The sequence below is a fragment of the Anarhichas minor genome, unplaced genomic scaffold (assembly GCF_050575085.1).
Source record: "Anarhichas minor isolate MPS153535 unplaced genomic scaffold, ASM5057508v1 ptg000137l, whole genome shotgun sequence".
Taxonomy (NCBI): domain Eukaryota; kingdom Metazoa; phylum Chordata; class Actinopteri; order Perciformes; family Anarhichadidae; genus Anarhichas; species Anarhichas minor.
Genome location: NW_027466583.1, coordinates 511,019 through 533,994, shown reverse-complemented (window position 1 = coordinate 533,994; position 22,976 = coordinate 511,019). Strand labels below are relative to the sequence as shown.

At 43.6% G+C, this 22,976-nt stretch overlaps 1 protein-coding gene across 1 annotated transcript; it reads left to right on the top strand.

Annotated features, from left to right (window-relative positions):
- Positions 1-749: 749 nt before the first annotated feature.
- On the top strand, positions 750-22,206 carry dlg4b (discs, large homolog 4b (Drosophila)). The gene is given in 19 exon segments (XM_076085075.1): positions 750-865; positions 1,731-1,801; positions 7,994-8,119; positions 11,801-11,851; positions 15,447-15,571; positions 15,890-16,059; positions 16,490-16,626; positions 16,710-16,860; positions 17,517-17,785; positions 18,014-18,116; positions 18,208-18,304; positions 18,387-18,563; positions 18,645-18,745; positions 18,748-18,807; positions 19,453-19,554; positions 19,631-19,803; positions 19,915-20,024; positions 20,160-20,251; positions 20,348-22,206. Coding segments are annotated over 19 exon segments (2,319 nt in total). The 5' UTR covers positions 750-768; the 3' UTR covers positions 20,455-22,206.
- The last annotated feature ends 770 nt before the right edge of the window (positions 22,207-22,976 follow it).

Sequence of the window (22,976 nt, the reverse complement as noted above, 5' to 3'; positions counted from 1 at the left end):
GTTGATACATTGTTTCATGTTAGAGTTGTTGCAGTATGGACTGGTTGATACATTGTTTCATGTTGGAGTTGTTGCAGTATGGACTGGTTGATACATTGTTTCATGTTGGAGTTGTTGCAGTATGGACTGGTTGATACATTGTTTCATGTTGGAGGTTTTGCAGTCTGGACTAGTTGATACATTGTTTCATGTTGGAGGTTTTGCAGTATGGACTAGTTGATACATTGTTTCATGTTGGAGGTTTTGCAGTATGGACTAGTTGATACATTGTTTCATGTTGGAGGTTTTGCAGTCTGGACTAGTTGATACATTGTTTCATGTTGGAGGTGTTGCAGTATGGACTAGTTGATACATTGTTTCATGTTAGAGTTGTTGCAGTATAGACTAGTTGATACATTGTTTCATGTTAGAGTTGTTGCAGTATAGACTAGTTGATACATTGTTTCATGTTAGAGTTGTTGCAGTATGGACTGGTTGATACATTGTTTCATGTTGGAGTTGTTGCAGTATGGACTGGTTGATACATTGTTTCATGTTGGAGTTGTTGCAGTATGGACTGGTTGATACATTGTTTCATGTTGGAGGTGTTGCAGTATGGACTGGTTGATACATTGTTTCATGTTGAAGTTTCTCGGAAGTCCAAGCTGAAACAACTTTGCACCTATATAAGGACGTTCCTGTGTGTTTAAAGTTTATTGTTGTTCAGAAGAAATCCAGTAAATCCTGTGTTTGTTGTTCTCCACAGATACTGAGCGTGCTCTGCAGGCGATGGAGGCCTGTCAGGCCGGAGCTGCTGAAGGGGTCAAGGGTCGCGCTGAAAAACTGCTGAACATCTTCCAAAGTGACCTGTTCCAGGCCCTGCTGGGTAACACACATATGTTACACACACACACAACTCACTCTCTGCATGTGATCATTTGGAATGAATGGTGTCATAAGTGAGACATCACAGCAAATCACCGCTCAGTGATTGGACAGTATCATTACCTCACATGCAGGGATTACTCCTGAGTGTGTCTTATTAACTCTTTATCTGTGACTCTGTAATTACATAAACCAAAGATCAATCAGATTAAAGTTAATCAACAGATATAAATTAAATATTATCTATATACATAGTAAAAACATATTATATTAACATTAACAATACCATTGACATAATACTAATAAATTAACATTATTAACTTGATTACTAAAACATTTAAATTATTAACATTGTTACTATCAACATTATTCATATTATTACTAACAGTAACAGTATTAATAATAAATTAACATTACATTATTACTGATATATTAACATTATTAACATTCTTACTAATATATTATTATTACTAAGACATTAACAATATTAACATTGTTACGAAAACATTCACATTATTCATATTATTACTAACACATTAACATTATTACTGATGTATTCACATTGTTACTTATACATTAAAATGAATAACATCAAAAATAAAACACTAAGATTACCAACGTTATCACTAGTAAATGAACATTAACAAATTAATGAACTAAAGCTGTCAGATTAATGTAGTGAAGTAGAAAGATTAAATAAAGTAAAAGTACATCTAATTCATACAGTAATTGTGTAATTGTACTTTGTAACATTCCATTACTGATGAAGAAGCGATATGATTGGTCCAAGACTAAAAACGGAGAACTAATGTGAGTGTGTGTGTATGTGTGTGTATGGGTGTGTGTGTGTGTGTGTGTGTGTACAGACATACAGGAGTTCTACGAGTTGACGGTCTGTGAGAACCAGACGACGAGCCCACCGCACACACCTGGGCAGGTAAGAACACACACACACGCACACACACACACACACACACACACACAACACACTCTCACATCTCTAATGCACATGGCAACACCCATCGCTGTTACCTAGCAACAGCTGCAGCAGCATTACCGGAGCAACAGCTGCATAACACCATGGCAACAGGAGCCCAACCCCCACCTCCTCCTCACATCAACCAGCGAGTGACTCAAGGAGGTACACCCCCCCCCCCCCCTCCAAAAAAAAACACCAGTCTTCCTCATCTGCCCCCCCCCCCCCCCTCTCGCTCGCCCGGTGCTGGCAGACGGAGGATAGAGAGGGCGAGCGGGCAAGCGAGGACAGACGGACGAGGAGAGAGAGAGGGGGAGGGCGACAAAGAGAGAGAGAGAGAGAGAGAGAGAGAGACAGAGAGAGAGAGAGAGACATCAAGCATGAGTGTGTGAGTGTGTGTGAAAATGTGTGTGTGTGAGTGTGTGTGTGTGTGAGTGTGTGTGTGTGTGGATATGGACTGCCTCTGCATTGTCACCACCAAGGTAAGAGCAGACCGCTCGCATGCAGCTGCTAAAACACACACACAGATACACACACACATGTTTTATGAGGACACGTGTCCTCATAAAACATGTGTATGTGTGTACGTGTCCTCATAAACCATCAAAGCCGGTTTTCATGTCTGTGTGTTTGCTGCTTTCGTCATGTTTTCATTCAATACCCTGCGTCTCTCTCTCTTTTCACTTGTGTGTATCTGTATCTGTGTGTGTGTGTGTGTGTGTGTGTGTGTGTGTGTGTGTGTGTGTGGTTAGCGTGGCCACATTAGCATGTATGTTAACTCAGGTTAGCTCCAGCCTGTAGCTAGCTGTTAGCAGGGCTGTAGCCATGTGGAAAAACATGTGTTTTTTTAGACATTTCAAATGATGCAGTTGTGTTTTATCCAAATTAAAAATAAGAAAACAAACATAGATCCGTAACAATCTGTTTGAATTAGAATTAAGTGCAACAGGTCGCGTCTCGTTCTCCTTGTGATGTTCGTAAAATGCTCTGTCACTCTGATCTGTTGCATTCATTCACTTCCTCTCGGTAAACGTACTATTCTTATTGTACGTAAGTAAATTGGAGGTAAGTAAGAGAGTCATGGCACCAAACCGTCTAATAGGTAACAAATGAAACACCGTATAGATGCAAAGATCGTAGATGAAGAGACTTTTGCGGTGCGACTTCTTTAACGTAACGTTAGTGGAAACAGAGGAGGCATCGTGAATGACCACAGTTGAACAACACATTTTCAAATTGGTGGTTGTAGGCTGCGTTAAAACTATTTAGAAAGATTTGTTTGTTTTCATGTTCAAACTTCATTGTTTGAAAAAGATATCTCAAAAAATATAGTTTTATATTTCACGCAAAAGAGGAAGATCATTTTCACAATATATCGATATTGAGCAAACGACGTCTGTGGACAAGATACAAAATATCTGCAAACAAGATTACACCCAAAATACCTTGTTCAATTGAATAATTGGCACAAGATGAAGATCTTGTCCACAAGCGCTATAATGAAAACTATCATCATTCAGAACTTTGGGACTCCATACTTTTATTACTGGTTATTTTATCACTGGTTTGTTCATATAATAACTAATGTGTTTAGCCCTGGTCTTGTCATATATTTACTGGTGTGTTTTGCACTGGTCTGGTCGTATAATGTTTTAGCCCTGCTCTGGTTGTATCTTTACTGGTTTGGTTGTATATTTACTGGTTGTTTTAGCCCTGGTCTGGTTGTATATTTACTGGTTGTTTTAGCCCTGGTCTGGTTGTATATTTACTGGTTGTTTTAGCCCTGGTTTGGTTGTATATTTACTGGTTGTTTTAGCCCTGGTTTGGTTGTATATTTACTAGTTGTTTTAGCGCTGGTTTGGTTGTATATTAACTGGTTGTTTTAGCCCTAGTTTGGTCATATATTTACTGGTTGTTTTAGTCCTAGTTTGGTCGTATATTTACTGGTTGTTTTAGCCCTAGTTTGGTCCTATATTTACTTGTTATTTTAGCCCTGGTTTGGTCATATATTTGCTGATTGTTTTAGCCCTAGTTTGGTCGTATATTAACTGGTTGTTTTAGCCCTAGTTTGGTCGTATATTTACTGGTTATCTTAGCCCTGGTTTGGTCCTATATTTACTTGTTATTTTAGCCCTGGTTTGGTCATATATTTGCTGATTGTTTTAGCCCTAGTTTGGTCGTATATTAACTGGTTGTTTTAGCCCTAGTTTGGTCGTATATTTACTGGTTGTTTTAGCCCTAGTTTGGTCCTATATGTACTTGTTATTTTAGCCCTGGTTTGGTCATATATTTGCTGGTTGTTTTAGCCCTAGTTTGGTCATATATTTACTGGTTGTTTTAGCCCTGATTTGGTCGTATACTTACTGGTTATTTTAGCCCTGGTTTGGTCGTATATTTACAGGTTGTTTTAGCCCTGGTTTGGTCGTATATTTGCTGGTTGTTTTAGCCCTAGTTTGGTCGTATATTTGCTGGTTGTTTTAGCCCTAGTTTGGTCCTATATTTACTTGTTATTTTAGCCCTGGTTTGGTCATATATTTGCTGGTTGTTTTAGCCCTAGTTTGGTCGTATATTAGCTGGTTGTTTTCGCCCTGGTTTGGTAGTATATTTACTGGTTATTTTAGCCCTGGTTTGGTCGTGTATTTACTGGTTGTTTTAGCCCTGGTTTGGTCGTATATTTACTGGTTGTTTTAGCCCTAGTTTGGTCGTATATTTGCTGGTTGTTTTAGCCCTAGTTTGGTCGTATATTTGCTGGTTGTTTTAGCCCTAGTTTGGTCGTATATTTGCTGGTTGTTTTAGCCCTAGTTTGGTCCTATATTTGCTGGTTGTTTTAGCCCTAGTTTGGTCGTATATTAGCTGGTTGTTTTCGCCCTGGTTTGGTAGTATATTTACTGGTTATTTTAGCCCTGGTCTGGTCGTATATTTACTAGTTGTTTTAGCCCTGGTCTGGTCGTATATTTACTGGTTATTTTAGCCCTGGTTTGGTCGTGTATTTACTGGTTGTTTTAGCCCTGGTTTGGTCGTATATTTACTGGTTGTTTTAGCCCTAGTTTGGTCATACATTTACTGGTTGTTTTAGCCCTAGTTTGGTTGTATATTTACTAGTTGTTTTAGCCCTAGTTTGGTCATATATTTACTGGTTGTTTTAGCCCTAGTTTGGTTGTATATTTACTGGTTGTTTTAGCCCTAGTTTGGTCGTATATTTGCTGGTTGTTTTAGCCCTAGTTTGGTCATATATTTATATATTTACTGGTTGTTTTAGCCCTGGTTTGGTCGTATACTTACTGGTTATTTTAGCCCTGGTTTGGTCGTATATTTACAGGTTGTTTTAGCACTGGTTTGGTCGTATATTTGCTGGTTGTTTTAGCCCTAGTTTGGTCGTATATTTGCTGGTTGTTTTAGCCCTAGTTTGGTTGTATATTTGCTGGTTGTTTTAGCCCTAGTTTGGTCGTATATTTGCTGGTTGTTTTAGCCCTAGTTTGGTCCTATATTTACTTGTTATTTTAGCCCTGGTTTGGTCATATATTTGCTGGTTGTTTTAGCCCTAGTTTGGTCGTATATTAGCTGGTTGTTTTCGCCCTGGTTTGGTAGTATATTTACTGGTTATTTTAGCCCTGGTCTGGTCGTATATTTACTAGTTGTTTTAGCCCTGGTCTGGTCGTATATTTACTGGTTATTTTAGCCCTGGTTTGGTTGTATATTTACTGGTTGTTTTAGCCCTGGTTTGGTCGTATATTTACTGGTTGTTTTAGCCCTAGTTTGGTCATACATTTACTGGTTGTTTTAGCCCTAGTTTGGTTGTATATTTACTAGTTGTTTTAGCCCTAGTTTGGTCATATATTTACTGGTTGTTTTAGCCCTAGTTTGGTTGTATATTTACTGGTTGTTTTAGCCCTAGTTTGGTTGTATATTTACTGGTTATCTTAGCCCTGGTTTGGTCCTATATTTACTTGTTATTTTAGCCCTGCTTTGGTCATATATTTGCTGGTTGTTTTAGCCCTAGTTTGGTCATATATTTACTGGTTGTTTTAGCCCTAGTTTGGTCGTATATTAACTGGTTGTTTTAGCCCTAGTTTGGTCATATATTTACTGGTTGTTTTAGCCCTAGTTTGGTTGTATATATACTAGTTGTTTTACCCCCAGTTTGGTCGTATATTTACTGGTTGTTTTAGCCCTAGTTTGGTTGTATATATACTAGTTGTTTTAGCCCTAGTTTGGTCGTATATTTACTGGTTGTTTTAGCCCTAGTGTGGTCGTATATTTACTGGTTATTTTAGCCCTGGTTTGGTCGTATATTTACTTGTTATTTTAGCTCTGGTCTGGTCGTATATTTACTGGTTGTTTTCGCCCTGGTTTGGTAGTATATTTACTGGTTATTTTAGCCCTGGTCTGGTCGTATATTTACTGGTTGTTTTAGTCCTAGTTTGGTCGTATATTTGCCGGTTGTTTTAGCCCTAGTTTGGTCATATATTTACTGGTTGTTTTAGCCCTGGTTTGGTCGTATACTTACTGGTTATTTTAGCCCTGGTTTGGTCGTATATTTGCAGGTTGTTTTAGCCCTGGTTTGGTCGTATATTTACTGGTTATTTTAGCCCTGGTTTGGTCGTATATTTGCTGGTTGTTTTAGCCCTAGTTTGGTTGTATATTTACTGGTTATTTTAGCCCTGGTTTGGTCGTATATTTACTGGTTATTTTAGCCCTGGTCTGGTCGTATATTTACTAGTTGTTTTAGCCCTAGTTTGGTCATATATTTACTGGTTGTTTTAGCCCTAGTTTGGTTGTATATTTACTGGTTGTATTAGCCCCAGTTTGGTTGTATATTTACTGGTTGTTTTAGCCCTGGTTTGGTCGTATATTTACTAGTTGTTTTAGCCCTAGTTTGGTCATATATTTACTGGTTGTTTTAGCCCTAGTTTGGTCATATATTTACTGGTTGTTTTAGTCCTAGTTTGGTCGTATATTTGCCGGTTGTTTTAGCCCTAGTTTGGTCATATATTTACTGGTTATTTTAGCCCTGGTTTGGTCGTATATTTGCAGGTTGTTTCCACTCCACAATCTACCACACAGCTGTCAGAGGGAGAGGTGCATTGTGGGTCATGTAGGCTGGTGAATTTATGAATTGCTGGCTCCTCTTCTATCCGGTGATGTTAGTTGCCAGGCAACGGGGGCTCACAAGGCCTTCTTGTTACTACGGCAACTGCATCAGCATCTCTGTCTCTCTCTCTCTGTGTCTGTCTCTCTCTCTCTCTCGCTCTCTCTCTCTGTCTCTCTCTCTCTGTGTCTGTCTCTCTCTCTCTCTCGCTCTCTCTCTCTGTCTCTCTCTCTCTGTGTCTGTCTCTCTCTCTCTCTCTCTCTCTGTGTCTGTCGCTCTCTCTCTCTCTCTCTCTCTCTCTCTGTGTCTATCTCTCTCTCTCTGTCTCTCTCTCTCTCTCTGTGTCTGTCTCTCTCTCTCTGTGTCGTCCTATCTCTCTCTGTCTGGAGGTTTACAATCTCAATGAGTTAGTGGTGAGGAGGTTCTAGTGCTTTTATAGGTCCTTCAGTAGGTTCTAGAGGTTTTAGTGGTCCTTAAGAAGGTTCTAAGGCTTTTAGTGGTCCTTCATGAGGTTCTATATGTGTTAGTGGTATTTGAGGAGGTTGTAGGGCTTTTGGTGGTTATTGAGGAGGTTCTAGAGGTTTGAGTGGTCCTTTAGAAAATTGTAGACCTTTACTGGCCCTTAGGAGGTTCTAAGGCTTTTAGTGGTCCTTCATGAGGTTCTATATGTGTTAGTGGTATTTGAGGAGGTTGTAGGGCTTTTGGTGGTTATTGAGGAGGTTCTAGAGGTTTGAGTGGTCCTTTAGAAAATGGTAGACCTTTACTGGCCCTTAGGAGGTTCTAAGGCTTTTAGTGGTCCTTCATGAGGTTCTATATGTGTTAGTGGTATTTGAGGAGGTTCTATGGCTTTTGGTGGTCATTGAGGAGGTTCTAGAGGTTTGAGTGGTCCTTGAGAAGATAACCCTAACCCTTCCTTCGATCAGAGGATCGGCGGTTCGATCCCCGGCTCTGCCTCCGCTCTTCGCATGTCGATGTGTCCTTGAGCAAGACACTTAAGCGGGATGTTCTCAGAGATGCTAATCCTAACAGCTAACGCTAACACCATGTGATCTGTGTCTCTGCAGAAGTACCGTTACCAAGACGATGAGACTCCGCCCATTGACCCCAGCCCCGGTCACATGACCCATGGACGCAGCACCGAGCTGAGCCACGCACACCTGGACGGATACACACACCCTGCCGCACTCACCGTACGTGCACACACACACGCACACCGTACGTGCACACACACACACAGGGGGACTTCTGCACTACACTTCCCAGAATTCAGCTGTCAGTCAAACAGTGTTGAAAGGAAGTTGATTGATTGGTGCTTTTGAGAAAGTTCTCCACCAGAGGACATTGTCTTTGAGGAGGTTCCTACGGTGCTTGAGGGTCTTGTAGGGGCCTTGAGGAGGTTCTAGGGGTTCTTAAGAACCCCTCTAGGGCTGGCTGAGGAGGTTCTGAGGGTCTTATATTTACTGGTGTCTAATTACTGAAACACACACACACACACACACAGTGTAGGATGCTCTGAATGTATCCCTCTCTTTTTTTGCTCGGCCATCACCATGACAACGACGACAATGGAGGGGGGGCAGAAGGGGAGTTACCATGGCAACAACATTAGCCTGAATGTGTGCTGAAATCATTCTCTCTCTGTCTCTCTGTCTCTCTCTCTCTCTGTCTCTCTGTCTCTCTCTCTCTCTGTCTGTCTGTCTCTCTCTCTCTCTCTCTCTCACTCTCTCTACCTCTCTCTCTCTCTCTCTGTCTCTCTCTCTCTCTCTCTCTACCTCTCTCTCTCTCTGCTGGTAAAATAGTGACGTCACAAAGGGGATGGGATTCCTTCAGAGAGAGAAAGAGAGAGAGAGAGAGAGAGAGAGGTAGAGAGACATAGACACACTGAGGCTGCTCAGTCAGGCGTCGGGTCGAGCAGAAAGAGAGGAGGAGGAAGGAAGGAGCAAGGAAGGAAGGAGGGATGACAGAGAGACAGAATCAACCTCTCTCTTTTTCTGTTCTCGTTGGGATTCGATCGTTCTTCATTCCACTTCATCTGGTTTATCACCTCTGTCTCTCTCTCTCTCTGTCTCTGTCTCTCTCCCCCCCCCCCCCCCCCTTTCTCTCACTGAGTGATGAGCTGAGCTGTCAGTCATGTCGGAGGCTTCGTTAATGGGTCCAGGAGACGACACCTAACGAGGTTCTTCTCCTCCACCCCCCCACCCCCCTCTCTCTCTCTCTCTTTCCTGTTGGCTTGTTAATTATTCATCCGTCACTCCATCAGTCTTTATGTAACAGAGAGAGAGAGAGACAGGCAGAGAGAGAGAGAGAGAGGGAGTGATGTTTGTGTCGGTGTGGTACGCTAAGAAGATGGGAAGACGATTCATCAACAACGTGAGACGAGCAAAGAGACACAGGCAGAGGATGATGGTAGGACCTCTTTCATTATCGATCAATAGATCTGATTACTGATTGGACCAGGGGTGGAGGGGGAGGGGCCTGTAGTCAAACCAATAATGTTGTTTCTGCTCTGATTGGACCAACCGCGACTCATTATGTTCACGTCGTAGGTTCTGTTCCTGAACCAGGCTAACTCTACTTAGCATTGTGACTGTTAGCTTTAGCTAAAGTTAGCAGCTACACTGAGTATACATGTATTTTACTTTAATTAGCCCCTACACTGTAAGCTTCGGCTCAAGGTAACAGCTGTAGACGTTTATCTTCCACTTTCGTTAGCTACAAGTTCGTTAGTTAGCTTCAGTTAGCTAAAATACTGACATTTTGAATAAGCTACTAGACTGTTAAAATTGATTTTGATCAGCTACTAGATTTTTAGCATTGATTTAGGTAAGCTACCAGACTATTAATATTGACTTAGGTAAGCTACCAGACTATTAATATTGACTTTGGTAAACTACCAGACTGTTAGCATTGATTTAGGTAAGCTACCAGACTGTTAGCAGGTTTGGTCCTCGTGGTCCAGACTCGTATCTTTTGATACAGACTTGTATTTCGTGGTCCAGACTCGTATATCGTGGTCCAGACTCCTATCTATTGGTACAGACTTGTATCTCGTGGTCCAGACTCGTATATCGTGGTCCAGACTCCTATCTATTGGTACAGACTTGTATCTCGTGGTACAGACTTGTATCTCGTGGTCCAGACTTGTATCTCGTGGTCCAGACTCCTATCTATTGATCCAGACTCCTATCTATTGGTAGAGACTTGTATCTCGTGGTCCAGACTTGTATCTCGTGGTTCAGGTCTGTCCTGGACTCAGAAACCAACCTGGACTGTTTCTCACAGAGGTTGATAAACGTGGAGAGGATTTAATGGAGACACAGATAGATAGAGAGAGAGAGAGAGAGAGAGAGACATATATATAGACACATATATATACATATATATATATATGTGTATATATATGTATATATATATATATGTATATATGTGTCTATATATGTCTCTCTCTCTCTGTCTGTGTCTCTCTCTCATATAGAGAGAAGGAGAGACAGAGAGAGAGAGAGAGCTGTCATGGGAAGTGAAGAGGTTTAATTAATTCACAGTGAACTGTAACTGCCTCTTTCTCTCTCTGTTATATAACTGAAGCTCCTCCAGAGACAAACACAGTGATGACAGCTGTGCAGCCCTGAAGGACAGAGAGACCGACAGAAAGACAGAATATATGAGAGAGAGAGACAGAGAGACAGAGAGAGAGAAACACCGGGCTGTAGTAACACCGGGCTGTAGCAACACTCGGGCTGTAGCAACACTCGGGCTGTAGCAACACCGGGCTGTAGCAACACTCGGGCTGTAGTAACACCGGGCTGTAGTAACACTCAGCTGTAGCAACACCGGGCTGTAGCAACACCGGGCTGTAGTAACACTCGGGCTGTAGCAACACTCGGGCTGTAGTAACACTCGGGCTGTAGTAACACTGGTCTGTAGTAACACCGGGCTGTAGCAATACTCGGCTGTAGTAACAGTGGGCTGTAGTAACACCCGGCTGTAGTAACACTCGGCTGTAGTAACACTGGGCTGTAGTAACACTCGGCTGTAGTAACACTGGGCTGTAGTAACACCCGGCTGTAGTAACACTGGTCTGTAGCAACACTGGGCTGTAGCAACACTCGGGCTGTAGTAACACTCAGCTGTAGCAACACCGGGCTGTAGCAACACCGGGCTGTAGTAACACTCGGGCTGTAGTAACACTGGGCTGTAGTAACACTCGAGCTGTAGCAACACTCGGGCTGTAGTAACACTCGGGCTGTAGTAACACTGGTCTGTAGCAACACTCGGGCTGTAGTAACACTGGGCTGTAGTAACACTCGGGCTGTAGTAACACTCGGGCTGTAGTAACACTGGTCTGTAGTAACACCGGGCTGTAGCAATACTCGGGCTGTAGTAACACTCAGCTGTAGTAACAGTGGGCTGTAGTAACACCCGGCTGTAGTAACACTGGGCTGTAGTAACACTCGGCTGTAGTAACACTGGGCTGTAGTAACACCCGGCTGTAGTAACACTCGGCTGTAGTAACACCCGGCTGTAGTAACACTGGGCTGTAGTAACACTCGGCTGTAGTAACACTGGGCTGTAGTAAAACCCGGCTGTAGTAACACTGGGCTGTAGTAACACCGGGATGTAACACCTTAAAGTAACAACGTAACGAGAGATTTCTGTTGATTGATGATCAATAAAATCTTCTGAAACCGACCTGATGTCTCTGCAGGAAGTGATGTAATAATCATGTGGTGGACGGAGAGGTGGTCGCCATAGTTACAGTTACAGTTGCCTGGTAACCGGCCCCCTGAGGGCTCGACAGTAGTTACCATGGTGTTGCCTTGGAGACAGAGAGAGATGCTGCATGTGATTTAAATCTTGTTCTGTTTTTATAGATGAACGGATCAGAAGGAGAGCTGGAGTATGAAGAGATCACTCTGGAGAGGGTGAGACACAACGCAACACACACTATACACACAAAGTACACACACACACTGTACACTAAACACACACAGTACACACTATACACTATACACACAACACACACTATACACACAGACACATAGTACACGCTATACACACACTATACACACATAGTACACACAGTAACACACAAAATACTCACACTGTAACACATACACTATACACACACAAATACACACACAATATACGTACAAAATACACACACATACAATACACACACACATAGTACAGACACACTACACCCTGTGGCACGCTATACACATACCACACACTGTAACACAGGTACACACACACTGTAACACACGTACACACACGTTTAACACACACTAAGGACTAAATGTCCTCTCGGTTCAGCAGCAGGAAACTTTCTGTCTCTGAGACTCTGAATCAATGAAAACGAATGGATCCTGATACGCGTGTGTGTGTTACAGTGTGTATTATGTGTGTGTGTGGGTTACAGTGTGCACTGTGTGTGTGTGTGTTACAGTGTGTAATAAGTGTGTGAGTGTTACAGTGTGTACTATGTGTGTGTGTGTTACAGTGTGTACTATGTGTGTGTACTGTGTGTGTGTGTTACAGTGTGTATTATGTGTGTGTACTGTGTGTGTGTTACAGTGTGTATTATGTGTGTGTTACAGTGTGTACTGTGTGTGTGTGTGAGCTGTTTTTAGAAACTGTTTCAAAGCTCCAGGAATAATCAGCAGTTTATTTTAACTCACGTCGGTTATTTCAGGAATCAAACATGTGAACTTTAATCTAACGCTTGTGTTCAGAGTCACAGCTGTTAGTGTGTTACATGACTGAGATCCAACATTAAATACACCAATAGAATTATTAACGTCAGTGAGATTATTAACAATTATGAATAATAACGGGGCTCCACCCTGAGAACAGGGACCAATAAACAAACTATAAACTAAGTCTCATCATTCGTGTTCACTCACAATGTCAACAGTCTGAGTGCTGTTACACATCCAGAGTGAAGGTGAAGGTTTATATCAGCTGTTATCACAAACACACAGTAATCACAGACAGCTGCTCTTTAGAGTAGAACAGAGTTTATTAAGTTCAATAATAGTGATCATCTAAATAATCTAAAAATAACAACAACTATACAATCATGAGCACGCTAACATCAACAAACTATCTGTGGTGAGAGTGTGTGTGTGTGTGTATGTGTGTGTGTGTGTGTGTGTGGGGGGGGGGGGGGGGGGAGAAGCGAGAAACTACTCAGACAATGGCTGACTGTAATCTGAAACGTGGGTCCACAAACAATATGGCGGAGTTAGATACGTAGGACTATCAAAGTGGAGGGTAGTCTCGTATAGAGACCGCATTTCCACTGTCTGAGATAGTTAGCTAACCCAGTGTGTGTGTGTCTGTGTGAGTGTGTGTGTGTGTCTGTGTGAGTGTGTGTGTGTGTGTGTGCGAGTGTGTGTGTGCGTGTGTGTGTGTGTGTGTGTGTGTGTGTGTGTGTGTGTGGGGGGGGGTAGTAAAAGAAGAGAAAAAAAGGAAAACACTCAAAAAAGGCAGATCTTCAGTGTCGCAGTAAATAGTAACTGCTTCTCCGTCGCACAGAAACCCGACTGGTGAACTCAGATTCGGCCGTGATAGTCTCGATAAGCAGCCTCACTGATGATCTAACACCACACTACTACAGCAGCATGGAACACAACAGTAGGTTCTTCACAGCACTCGGTGGTCCGTAAATGCAATACAGTAAACTTAAACAAAACGAGGTAATAAACACTCTATGACCTAACTCTGCCCAGACACAAGCCTCCTACTGTGAGACCACTTCGTAGCGGTCAATGTGGTTCTCGGGTTTCCTGGTTCAACTCGGGATCCGGAGTGTCAAGCTGCGCGGAGACTTTCTCGGAAATGAAGGGAATTCTTCTTCCTTATGACCGGCAAAATGTTGACGTTAACGGGGAGAACGGGGCACAGAAGTTATCCGTTCTCTCCTTCAGAATCCAAAAACATTCTTTGTTCAGATGGTGAAATCCCTACAATGTGTTAATGTGTGTGTTAATGTATGTATTAATGTGTTAATGTGTGTGTTAATGTGTTAATTTTTGTGTTAATGTGTGTATTAATGTGTTAATGTGTGTGTTAATGTGTTAATGTGTGTGTTAATGTGTGTGTTAATGTGTTAATGTGTGTATTAATGTGTGTGTTAATGTGTGTGTTAATGTGTTAATGTGTGTATTAATGTGTTAATATGTGTATGAATGTGTTAATGTGTGTGTTAATGTGTGTGTTAATGTGTTAATGTGTGTATTAATGTGTTAATATGTGTATTAATGTGTTAATGTGTGTGTTAATGTGTGTGTTAATGTGTGTATTAATGTGTTAATATGTGTATTAATGTGTTAATGTGTGTATTAATGTGTTAATGTGTGTATTAATGTGTTAATGTGTTAATGTGTGTATTAATGTGTTAATGTGTGTATTAATGTGTGTATTAATGTGTGTATTAATGTGTGTGTTAATGTGTGTATGAATGTGTTAATATGTGTATTAATGTGTTAATGGGTTAATGTGTGTGTTAATGTGTGTGTTAATGTGTTAATGTGTGTATTAATATGTTAATGTATGTGTTAATGTGTGTGTTAATGTGTGTATTAATGTGTTAATGTGTGTATTAATATGTTAATGTATGTGTTAATGTGTTAATGTGTGTATTAATGTGTTAATGTGTGTGTTAATGTGTTAATGTGTGTATTAATGTGTTAATGTGTGTATTAATGTGTGTATTAATGTATGTATTAATGTGTGTATTAATGTGTTAATATGTGTATTAATGTGTTAATGTGTGTATTAATGTGTTAATGTGTGTATTAATGTGTGTGTGTTAATGTCTTAATATGTGTATTAATGTGTTAATGTGTATGTTAATGTGTTAATGTGTTTATTAATGTGTTAATATGTGTATTAATGTGTGTATTAATGTGTTAATGTGTGTATTAATGTGTGTATTAATGTGTTAATGTGTGTATTAATGTGTGTATTAATGTGTTAATGTGTGTATTAATGTGTGTATTAATGTGTTAATGTGTGTATTAATGTGTTGATATGTGTATTAATGTGTTAATGTGTGTATTAATGTGTATTAATGTGTGTATTAATGTTTGTATTAATGTGTGTATTAATGTATTAATGTGTGTATTAATGTGTTAATATGTGTATTAATGTGTTAATGTGTGTATTAATGTGTTAATGTGTGTATTAATGTGTGTATTAATGTATTAATATGTGTATTAATGTGTTAATGTATGTGTTAATGTGTTAATATGTGTATTAATGTGTTAATGTGTGTATTAATGTGTGTATTAATGTGTTAATGTGTGTATTAATGTGTTAATGTGTGTATTAATGTGTGTATTATTGTGTTAATGTGTGTATTAATGTGTGTATTAATGTGTTAATGTGTGTATTAATGTGTGTATTAATGTGTTAATATGTGTATTAATGTGTTAATGTATGTGTTAATGTGTTAATATGTGTATTAATGTGTTAACGTGTGTATTAATGTGTGTATTAATGTGTGTGTGTTAGGGGAACTCTGGTCTGGGCTTTAGCATCGCAGGAGGAACCGATAATCCTCACATCGGAGATGACCCATCCATCTTCATCACTAAGATCATCCCTGGAGGAGCAGCCGCCCAGGACGGACGCCTCAGGTACAGATCCATCTACAGCCTAGACCCTGACCTGGTTCTAACCTAGACCTGGTTCTAACCTAGATCTGGTTCTACCCTGAACCTGGTTCTACCCTGACCTAGTTCTAACTTGAACCCGGTTTTTACCTAAACCTGGTTCTTACCTAAACCTGGTTCTAAATTGAACCCGGTTCTTACCTAAACCCGGTTCTTACCTAAACCTGGTTCTTACCTAAATCCGGTTGTAACCTGGACCTTAAAACCAGGTCTGAACCCTTTAACCCTCCTCTGAAGGATTGAGGTCCAGACGTCCTCACTGGTTTCTGTCTCTGTCTTCAGGGTGAACGATAGCATCGTATTTGTTAACGACGTGGACGTGCGTGAGGTCACTCACTCCATTGCAGTGGAGGCGCTGAAGGAGGCGGGGCCTGTCGTCAGGCTCTACGTCCTGCGGCGACGCCCACTGAGCGAACGCATCACACAAATCAAACTGATGAAAGGGCCTAAAGGTAGGAAAGGAGACGAGGGGAGGAAACAGTTGTAGTGGTCTGTCTCACTGTGTTCAGCTGAAGGACTTTTACTTTGTATTAAATGTGTTCCAGTAAGAACCGTCCTCACGTGATTCATCACACAGGTTTTAAGCTGTCTGGTCCTGTCCCTGTCTGGACCTGTCCCTGTGTGTCCCTCTCCCTGTCCCTGTCTGGACCTGTCCCTGTGTGTCCCTCTCCCTGTCCCTGTCTGGTCCTGTCCCTGTGTGTCCCTCTCCCTGTCCCTGTCTGGTCCTGTCCCTGTGTGTCCCTGTCTGGTCCTGTCCCTGTGTGTCCCTCTCCCTGTGTGTCCCTCTCCCTGTCCCTGTCTGTCCCTGTCTGGTCCTGTCCCTGTGTGTCCCTGTCCCTGTCTGGTCCTGTCCCTGTCTGTCCCTGCCTCTGTCTGGTTCAGGTCTGGGCTTCAGTATAGCGGGTGGTGTGGGGAACCAACACGTTCCAGGAGACAACAGCATCTACGTCACTAAGATCATCGAGGGCGGAGCGGCGCACCGCGATGGACGGCTCCAGATCGGGGACAAGATCCTGGCGGTAAGTAAAAACCCCTCAAAGACGTCTTCATATTGTCCTCAGGACTCTCACTTAACCTGACCTCAGACCTCTGTCCTCGGCAGGTGAACCACGTGTCCCTGGAGGACGTCCTGCACGAGGACGCCGTGGTGGCCCTGAAGAACACGGGGGAGGTGGTCTACCTGAAGGTGGCCACGCCCACCTCGCAGTACATCCACCCAGCTGATCGATACAGCCCCCCCGACCTGACCAGCTGTACGTACACTTCCTGTTTGATGATCACGTGATCATTTGTGTGTGAAGTTAAAACAGCCGTTTTCTGAATGGAGTTTGGTGCGATCAATGCTATGCTAAGCTATGCTAACACTGTTAGCTGCTCCACAAATAGCGTCAAAGACCTGGATGAGGGTCTCAGACCAGCCGCTAGGGGTTCTGGTTCTAACCTAGACCTAGTTCTACCCTGAACCTGGTTATACCCTGACCTGGTTCTAACCTAGACTTAGTTCTAACCTAGACCTGGTTCTAGCCTGAACCCGGTTCTAGCCTGAACCTGGTTCTACCCTGACCTAGTTCTAACCTAGACCTGGTTCTAGCCTGAACCTGGTTCTACCCTGACCTGGTTCCTGAACCCGGTTCTAGCCTGAACCCGGTTCTATCCTGAACCTGGTTCTACCCTGACCTAGTTCTAACCTAGACCTAGTACTTATAACCCGATTCTTACCTGAACCCGATTTCAACTTGAACCTGGTTGTAACATAAACCCGGTTCTTACCTTATCTGGTCCTGTCCCTGTCTGGTCCTGTCCTTATCTGGTCCTGTTCCTATCTGGTCCTGTCCCTGTCTGGTCCTGTCCTTATCTGATCCTGTTCCTGTCTGGTCCTTTACACATCCTGTCCTTTATTTCCCTGCAGCCTACATGGAGCCGGACTACATGTGCGATTACCCACAAGTCCTCCCTCCTCCGTCACCACGGCGATACTCACCCATACCCCGAGGCATGATGGGAGAGGACGAGTATTCTCGGGAGCCCCGCCGGGTCTGCGTCCAGCGGGGGTCCACCGGTCTGGGTTTCAACATCGTGGGTGGAGAGGACGGAGAGGGGATCTTCATCTCCTTCATCCTGGCAGGAGGACCAGCAGACCTGAGCGGAGAGCTCAGGAAGGGAGACCAGATCCTCAGTGTGAGTACAGAGACCAGATCCTCAGTGTGAGTACAGAGACCAGGTCGTACAGAGACCAGGTCCTCAGTGTGAGTACAGAGACCAGATCCTCAGTGTGAGTACAGAGACCAGGTCCTCAGTGTGAGTACAGAGACCAGGTCCTCAGTGTGAGTACAGAGACCAGGTTCTTCTTTGGTTTAGATATTTAAATTACTTTGTGTGTGTGTGTGTGTGTGTGTGTGTGTACAGGTGAATGGTGTGGATCTCAGGTACGCCACTCATGAACAGGCAGCAGCAGCTCTGAAGAACGCAGGTCAGACCGTCACCATCGTGGCCCAGTACAGACCTGAAGGTGAGCACACACCTGACCACTGTAGTACTACACAATACTAGTACTAGTAGTATTACTACAATAACAGTAGTACCTGTCGTCTTGTCTGCAGAGTACAGTCGCTTCGAAGCAAAGATCCACGACCTGAGGGAGCAGATGATGAACAGCTCGTCCGGCAGTCTGAGAGTCAACCGCAGCTTCTACCTCAGGTGAGCCGGGTCTCCTCACACCTGGTCCGGCTGGAGGAGCCGTGGTCATCAGGACTGACTGTGTGTTTGTTGTGGTTTTCAGGGCGCTCTTCGACTACGATAAGCAGTGGGACTGCGGAGTTCTATCACAAGCTCTGGACTTTAACTTTGGGGAGGTTCTCCACGTGATGGATAGCGCCGACGACGAGTGGTGGCAGGCGAGACGGGTGAACCAGCAGGGGGAGCTGGAGGAGCTGGGCTACATCCCCTCTAAGCACAGGTTCAATACGATCCATCATCCACTAGACCGGCTGCTCCGGTAAACAAACTCCTGGTGACCGACAGTGTTTGTGTGTTTCAGGGTGGAGAGGAAAGAGTGGTCCCGTATGAAGAGTAAAGGTAGGAACAGGAAACACTGGAGGAAGACGCAGCGTCTCATGTCTTCACTTTGTAAACGTTCTGCTTTCTGTTCACAGGTAGAGAAGGCTTCGTTCACAGCTACGAGCTCATCACTCAGATTGAAGGTCAGTGTCAACTTTAACCTTTAACTTTTAACACAACCTGCCTCTTACACGTGAGGAATAAAACACGATGTTGTTCAGTCCACCACTCAGAGGCTGCTACAGTTCAGGTCCTCGTGGACGATGATCGATGCATCCAGACTGCTATTAATCTAACTCTACCTACAGTTATATTATCAAGCAATCAATAGAACACTGAATCCAGTCGACCAATCCAATCCAGTAACAAGCAGGTATTAATAAAGTTACCTGTCTGTTTGTCAGTAACGAGCAGGTGTTAATAAAGTTACCTGTCTCTGTTTGTCAGTAACGAGCAGGTGTTAATAAAGTTACCCGTCTGTTTGTCAGTAACGAGCAGGTGTTAATAAAGTTACCTGTCTCTGTTTGTCAGTAACGAGCAGGTGTTAATAAAGTTACCCGTCTCTGTTTGTCAGTAACGAGCAGGTGTTAATAAAGTTACCTGTCTCTGTTTGTCAGTAACGAGCAGGTGTTAATAAAGTTACCCGTCTCTGTTTGTCAGTAACGAGCAGGTGTTAATAAAGTTACCTGTCTCTGTTTGTCAGTAACGAGCAGGTGTTAATAAAGTTACCTGTCTCTGTTTGTCAGTAACGAGCAGGTGTTAATAAAGTTTCCTGTCTGTCTCTCTAGTGGACTACGCTCGTCCGGTCATCATCTTGGGGCCGACCAAAGACCGAGTCAATGACGACCTGCTCTCCGAGTTCCCGGACAAGTTCGGCTCCTGCGTCCCTCGTAAGTGTTATTAAAGCTGAAAAACATGACATAGACAAACAGGAAGTGATGTCACTCCCCCTCTCTCTCTCTGCAGACACGACCCGCCCCCGAAGGGACTACGAGGCCGACGGGCGGGACTACCACTTTGTGTCGTCACGGGAACAGATGGAGCGGGACATCCAGTCCCACCGCTTCATCGAGGCGGGACAGTACAACAACCACCTGTACGGGACGTCGGTGCAGAGCGTCCGGCAGGTGGCCGAGCAGGTGAGAGACACGCCGCTTATCGTGGTGACGGTGTCAGCGATGTTGAAGTGGTGAGCTGAGGACGGTGTGCGTGTGCGTGTGTGTGTGTGCGTGTGTGTGTGTGCTCACCAGGGGAAACACTGCATCCTGGATGTGTCGGCCAACGCGGTGAGGAGGCTGCAGGCCGCTCAGCTTCAACCCATCGCCATCTTCATCCGACCACGGTCCCTGGAGAACATCTTGTAAGTCAGTGAGGTCATCAGTGAGGTCATGACATACGTCACAGCTGATGTAGACGCTCTCACTGCTGTGTCACTGGGACAGTTCATTCGGAACATGTGTGTTGGTGTGTAATGTGTGTGTGTGTGTGTGTGCAGGGATCTGAACAAGCGTCTCTCAGAGGACCAGGCGAGGAAAGCTCTGGATCGAGCCATCAAACTGGAACAAGACTTCCTCGAGTGTTTCTCAGGTAAAAACTTCATCTTCATGCAGGTGAGACGAACGTTATAGTTTCAAATTGATGTTAACAGTGTGTGTGTGTGTGTGTGTGTGTGTGTGTGTGCAGCCATCGTGCACGGCGACAGCTTCGAGGAGGTCTACCACCTGGTCAAAGCCGTCATTGAGGAGCAGAGCGGCCCGTACATCTGGGTTCCTGCTCGGGACAGACTCTGATTGCAGCCAGCGATGGGCGTCGTCTTATTGGGAACCTCCCCCCCCCCCCCAGCGGTGTCACCTCACGTAGAGCCGCCGTTGGTCTTTTTACAGTTTTCTTTTCTTTCTACGGGATGACGAGCGAGCTGCCTGATTGGACTGATGCTGTAGAAATGAGATTCTTTAAGGACAGTGGACCCGTCTGTCTGCGTCAGAGAGACAGACGGTTAATTGATTGATTGATTGATTGATTGATTGATTGATTGATCCTGTATTATCAGTAAATAATGAATCAGGACTGTAGAGTTCAGTTGGTAATGAAGTATTTATATTATCCTATTTATTTAATGATTTATCTATTTATTTATTTATTTATGTGATGTGAAAGTGGTGTGTGCATGTGTGTGGGTGCGTGTGTGTGTGTACGGGTGTGTGTGTAGTGTACTGTACATAAAGACTTGTGTGACTGTAAATAAAACTATGGGGCTCAAACACACAGTCTATTCAGGGCTTAAAGTATCAAACACTAGACAACAATACCCACAATCCCCCTCTGCTCTACTTCATCTTCTACAAACTCCTGTCGGGACTACAACACCCTACACCCCCTTCTATCTAGACTACAACCCCTTCTGTCTGGACTACAACACCCCCTTCGATCTGGACTACAGCACCCACAACCCCTTCTGTCTGGACTACAACACCCCACAACCCCTTCTGTCTGGACTACAGCACCCACAACCCCTTCTGTCTGGACTTCAACACCCACGTCCCCTTCTGTCTGGACTACAACACCCACAACCCCCTTCTGTCTGGACTGCAACACCCACAACCCCCATCTGTATGGACTACAACACCCACAACCCCTTCTGTCTGGACTACAACACCCTACACCCCCTTCGATCTGGACTACAGCACCCACAACCCCTTCTGTCTGGACTACAACACCCAGGTCCCCTTCTTTCTGGACTACAACCCCCACAACCCCCTTCTGTCTGGACTACAACACCACAACCCCCGTCTGTCTGGACTACAACACCCACAACCCCCGTCTGTATGGACTACAACACCCACATACCCTTCTGTCTGGACTACAACACCCACAACCCCCGTCTGTATGGACTACAACACCCACGGACCCTTCTGTCTGAACTACAACTACTACAACACCCTTCTGTCTGGACCACAATGACTACAACCCCCTTCTGTCTGGACTACAACTACTACAACCCCCTTCTTTCTGGACTACAACTACTACAACCCCCTTCTGTCTGGACCACAATGAATCCCCTTCTGTCTGAACTACAACTACTACAACCCTCTTCTGTCTGGACTACAACTACTACAACCCCTTCTGTCTGAACTACAACTACTACAACCCCCTTCTGTCTGGACTACAACGACTACAATACCCTTCCATCTGGACTACAACCCCCTATTGCCCGATTGACGGGACTACAACACCCACAACCCCCTTCTGTCTGGACTACAACACCCACAATCCCCCTCTGTTGCATTGGACCGTTTTGGCTAAGCAGCAACAAGGAGGTGAACCTGCAGCTGAACATATCTCTTTGTGAGCAAAAGGCTATGGACTACATTACCCACAGTTCCCAGCTCCAGTGAAGGATTACACCATCAACAAATATCTTCAGCACAAAAAGGACTACATTACCCACAGTCCCCAGCTCAAGATCTTCTAGCCACACTTCCTGGCTCTGGGTCTCTTTTGGACCACAGTCCCCATGATTATCTGCTCCCGAACCAGGACCAGCTGAGGGGCGGGGCTAAATGTGTGGGGGGGGCGGGGTCTGTCCTGACTCCTTTACCCACAATGCTCCTGAACTGGTTTCTGATGGTTCCAGTGGGTCTTTTAGACTGAATATCAGGGTCATGTGAATAATTCTAATAATTATTATAATAAAATTAATCCTAACTATTGAAGATGTAATATCTCTCTCACACACACACACACACACACACACTCAGATACACACACCTGAGGTCTTTTCTTTCTGAGCACTGACAGAAACACTTTATTAAACTTATATCTGAATATTCATTACCCTGTGACACACACACACACACCGTAACACACACACACACACACACACAGTTGGAGTGACGACTGACTTGTTGTAAAATGAAATAATTAGTTCTAAATGAAATTGAAATATTGAATTAAATTCCTTATAAAACCTGAATGTGTTTGATTGGTGTGTCGATGATGTCACGTCGATGTCGTCGTGTGACGTGTGTTGAGAGGGGGACACTTTTAACTGTAACACCGCTGAACATCTGAACACCGACAGATTTAAAGTGATAAGAGCATATAGGAGCTAGCATGCTAAGCTAGTTACCTGGGCTCACCTTCCTCCTCATTGGTCGACGCTGGAGATTAAAGTATAATATAATTAAAGTGAAGAGTGTAGATGACTGCTGTGCTCTGATTGGTCATTAGAGGAGCAGGAAGCTGTTGCAGTGCATTCTGGGACTTTGAGTATCAGCAGTTGCTCGTGTCAGGAAGTCTGTTACATCATTTA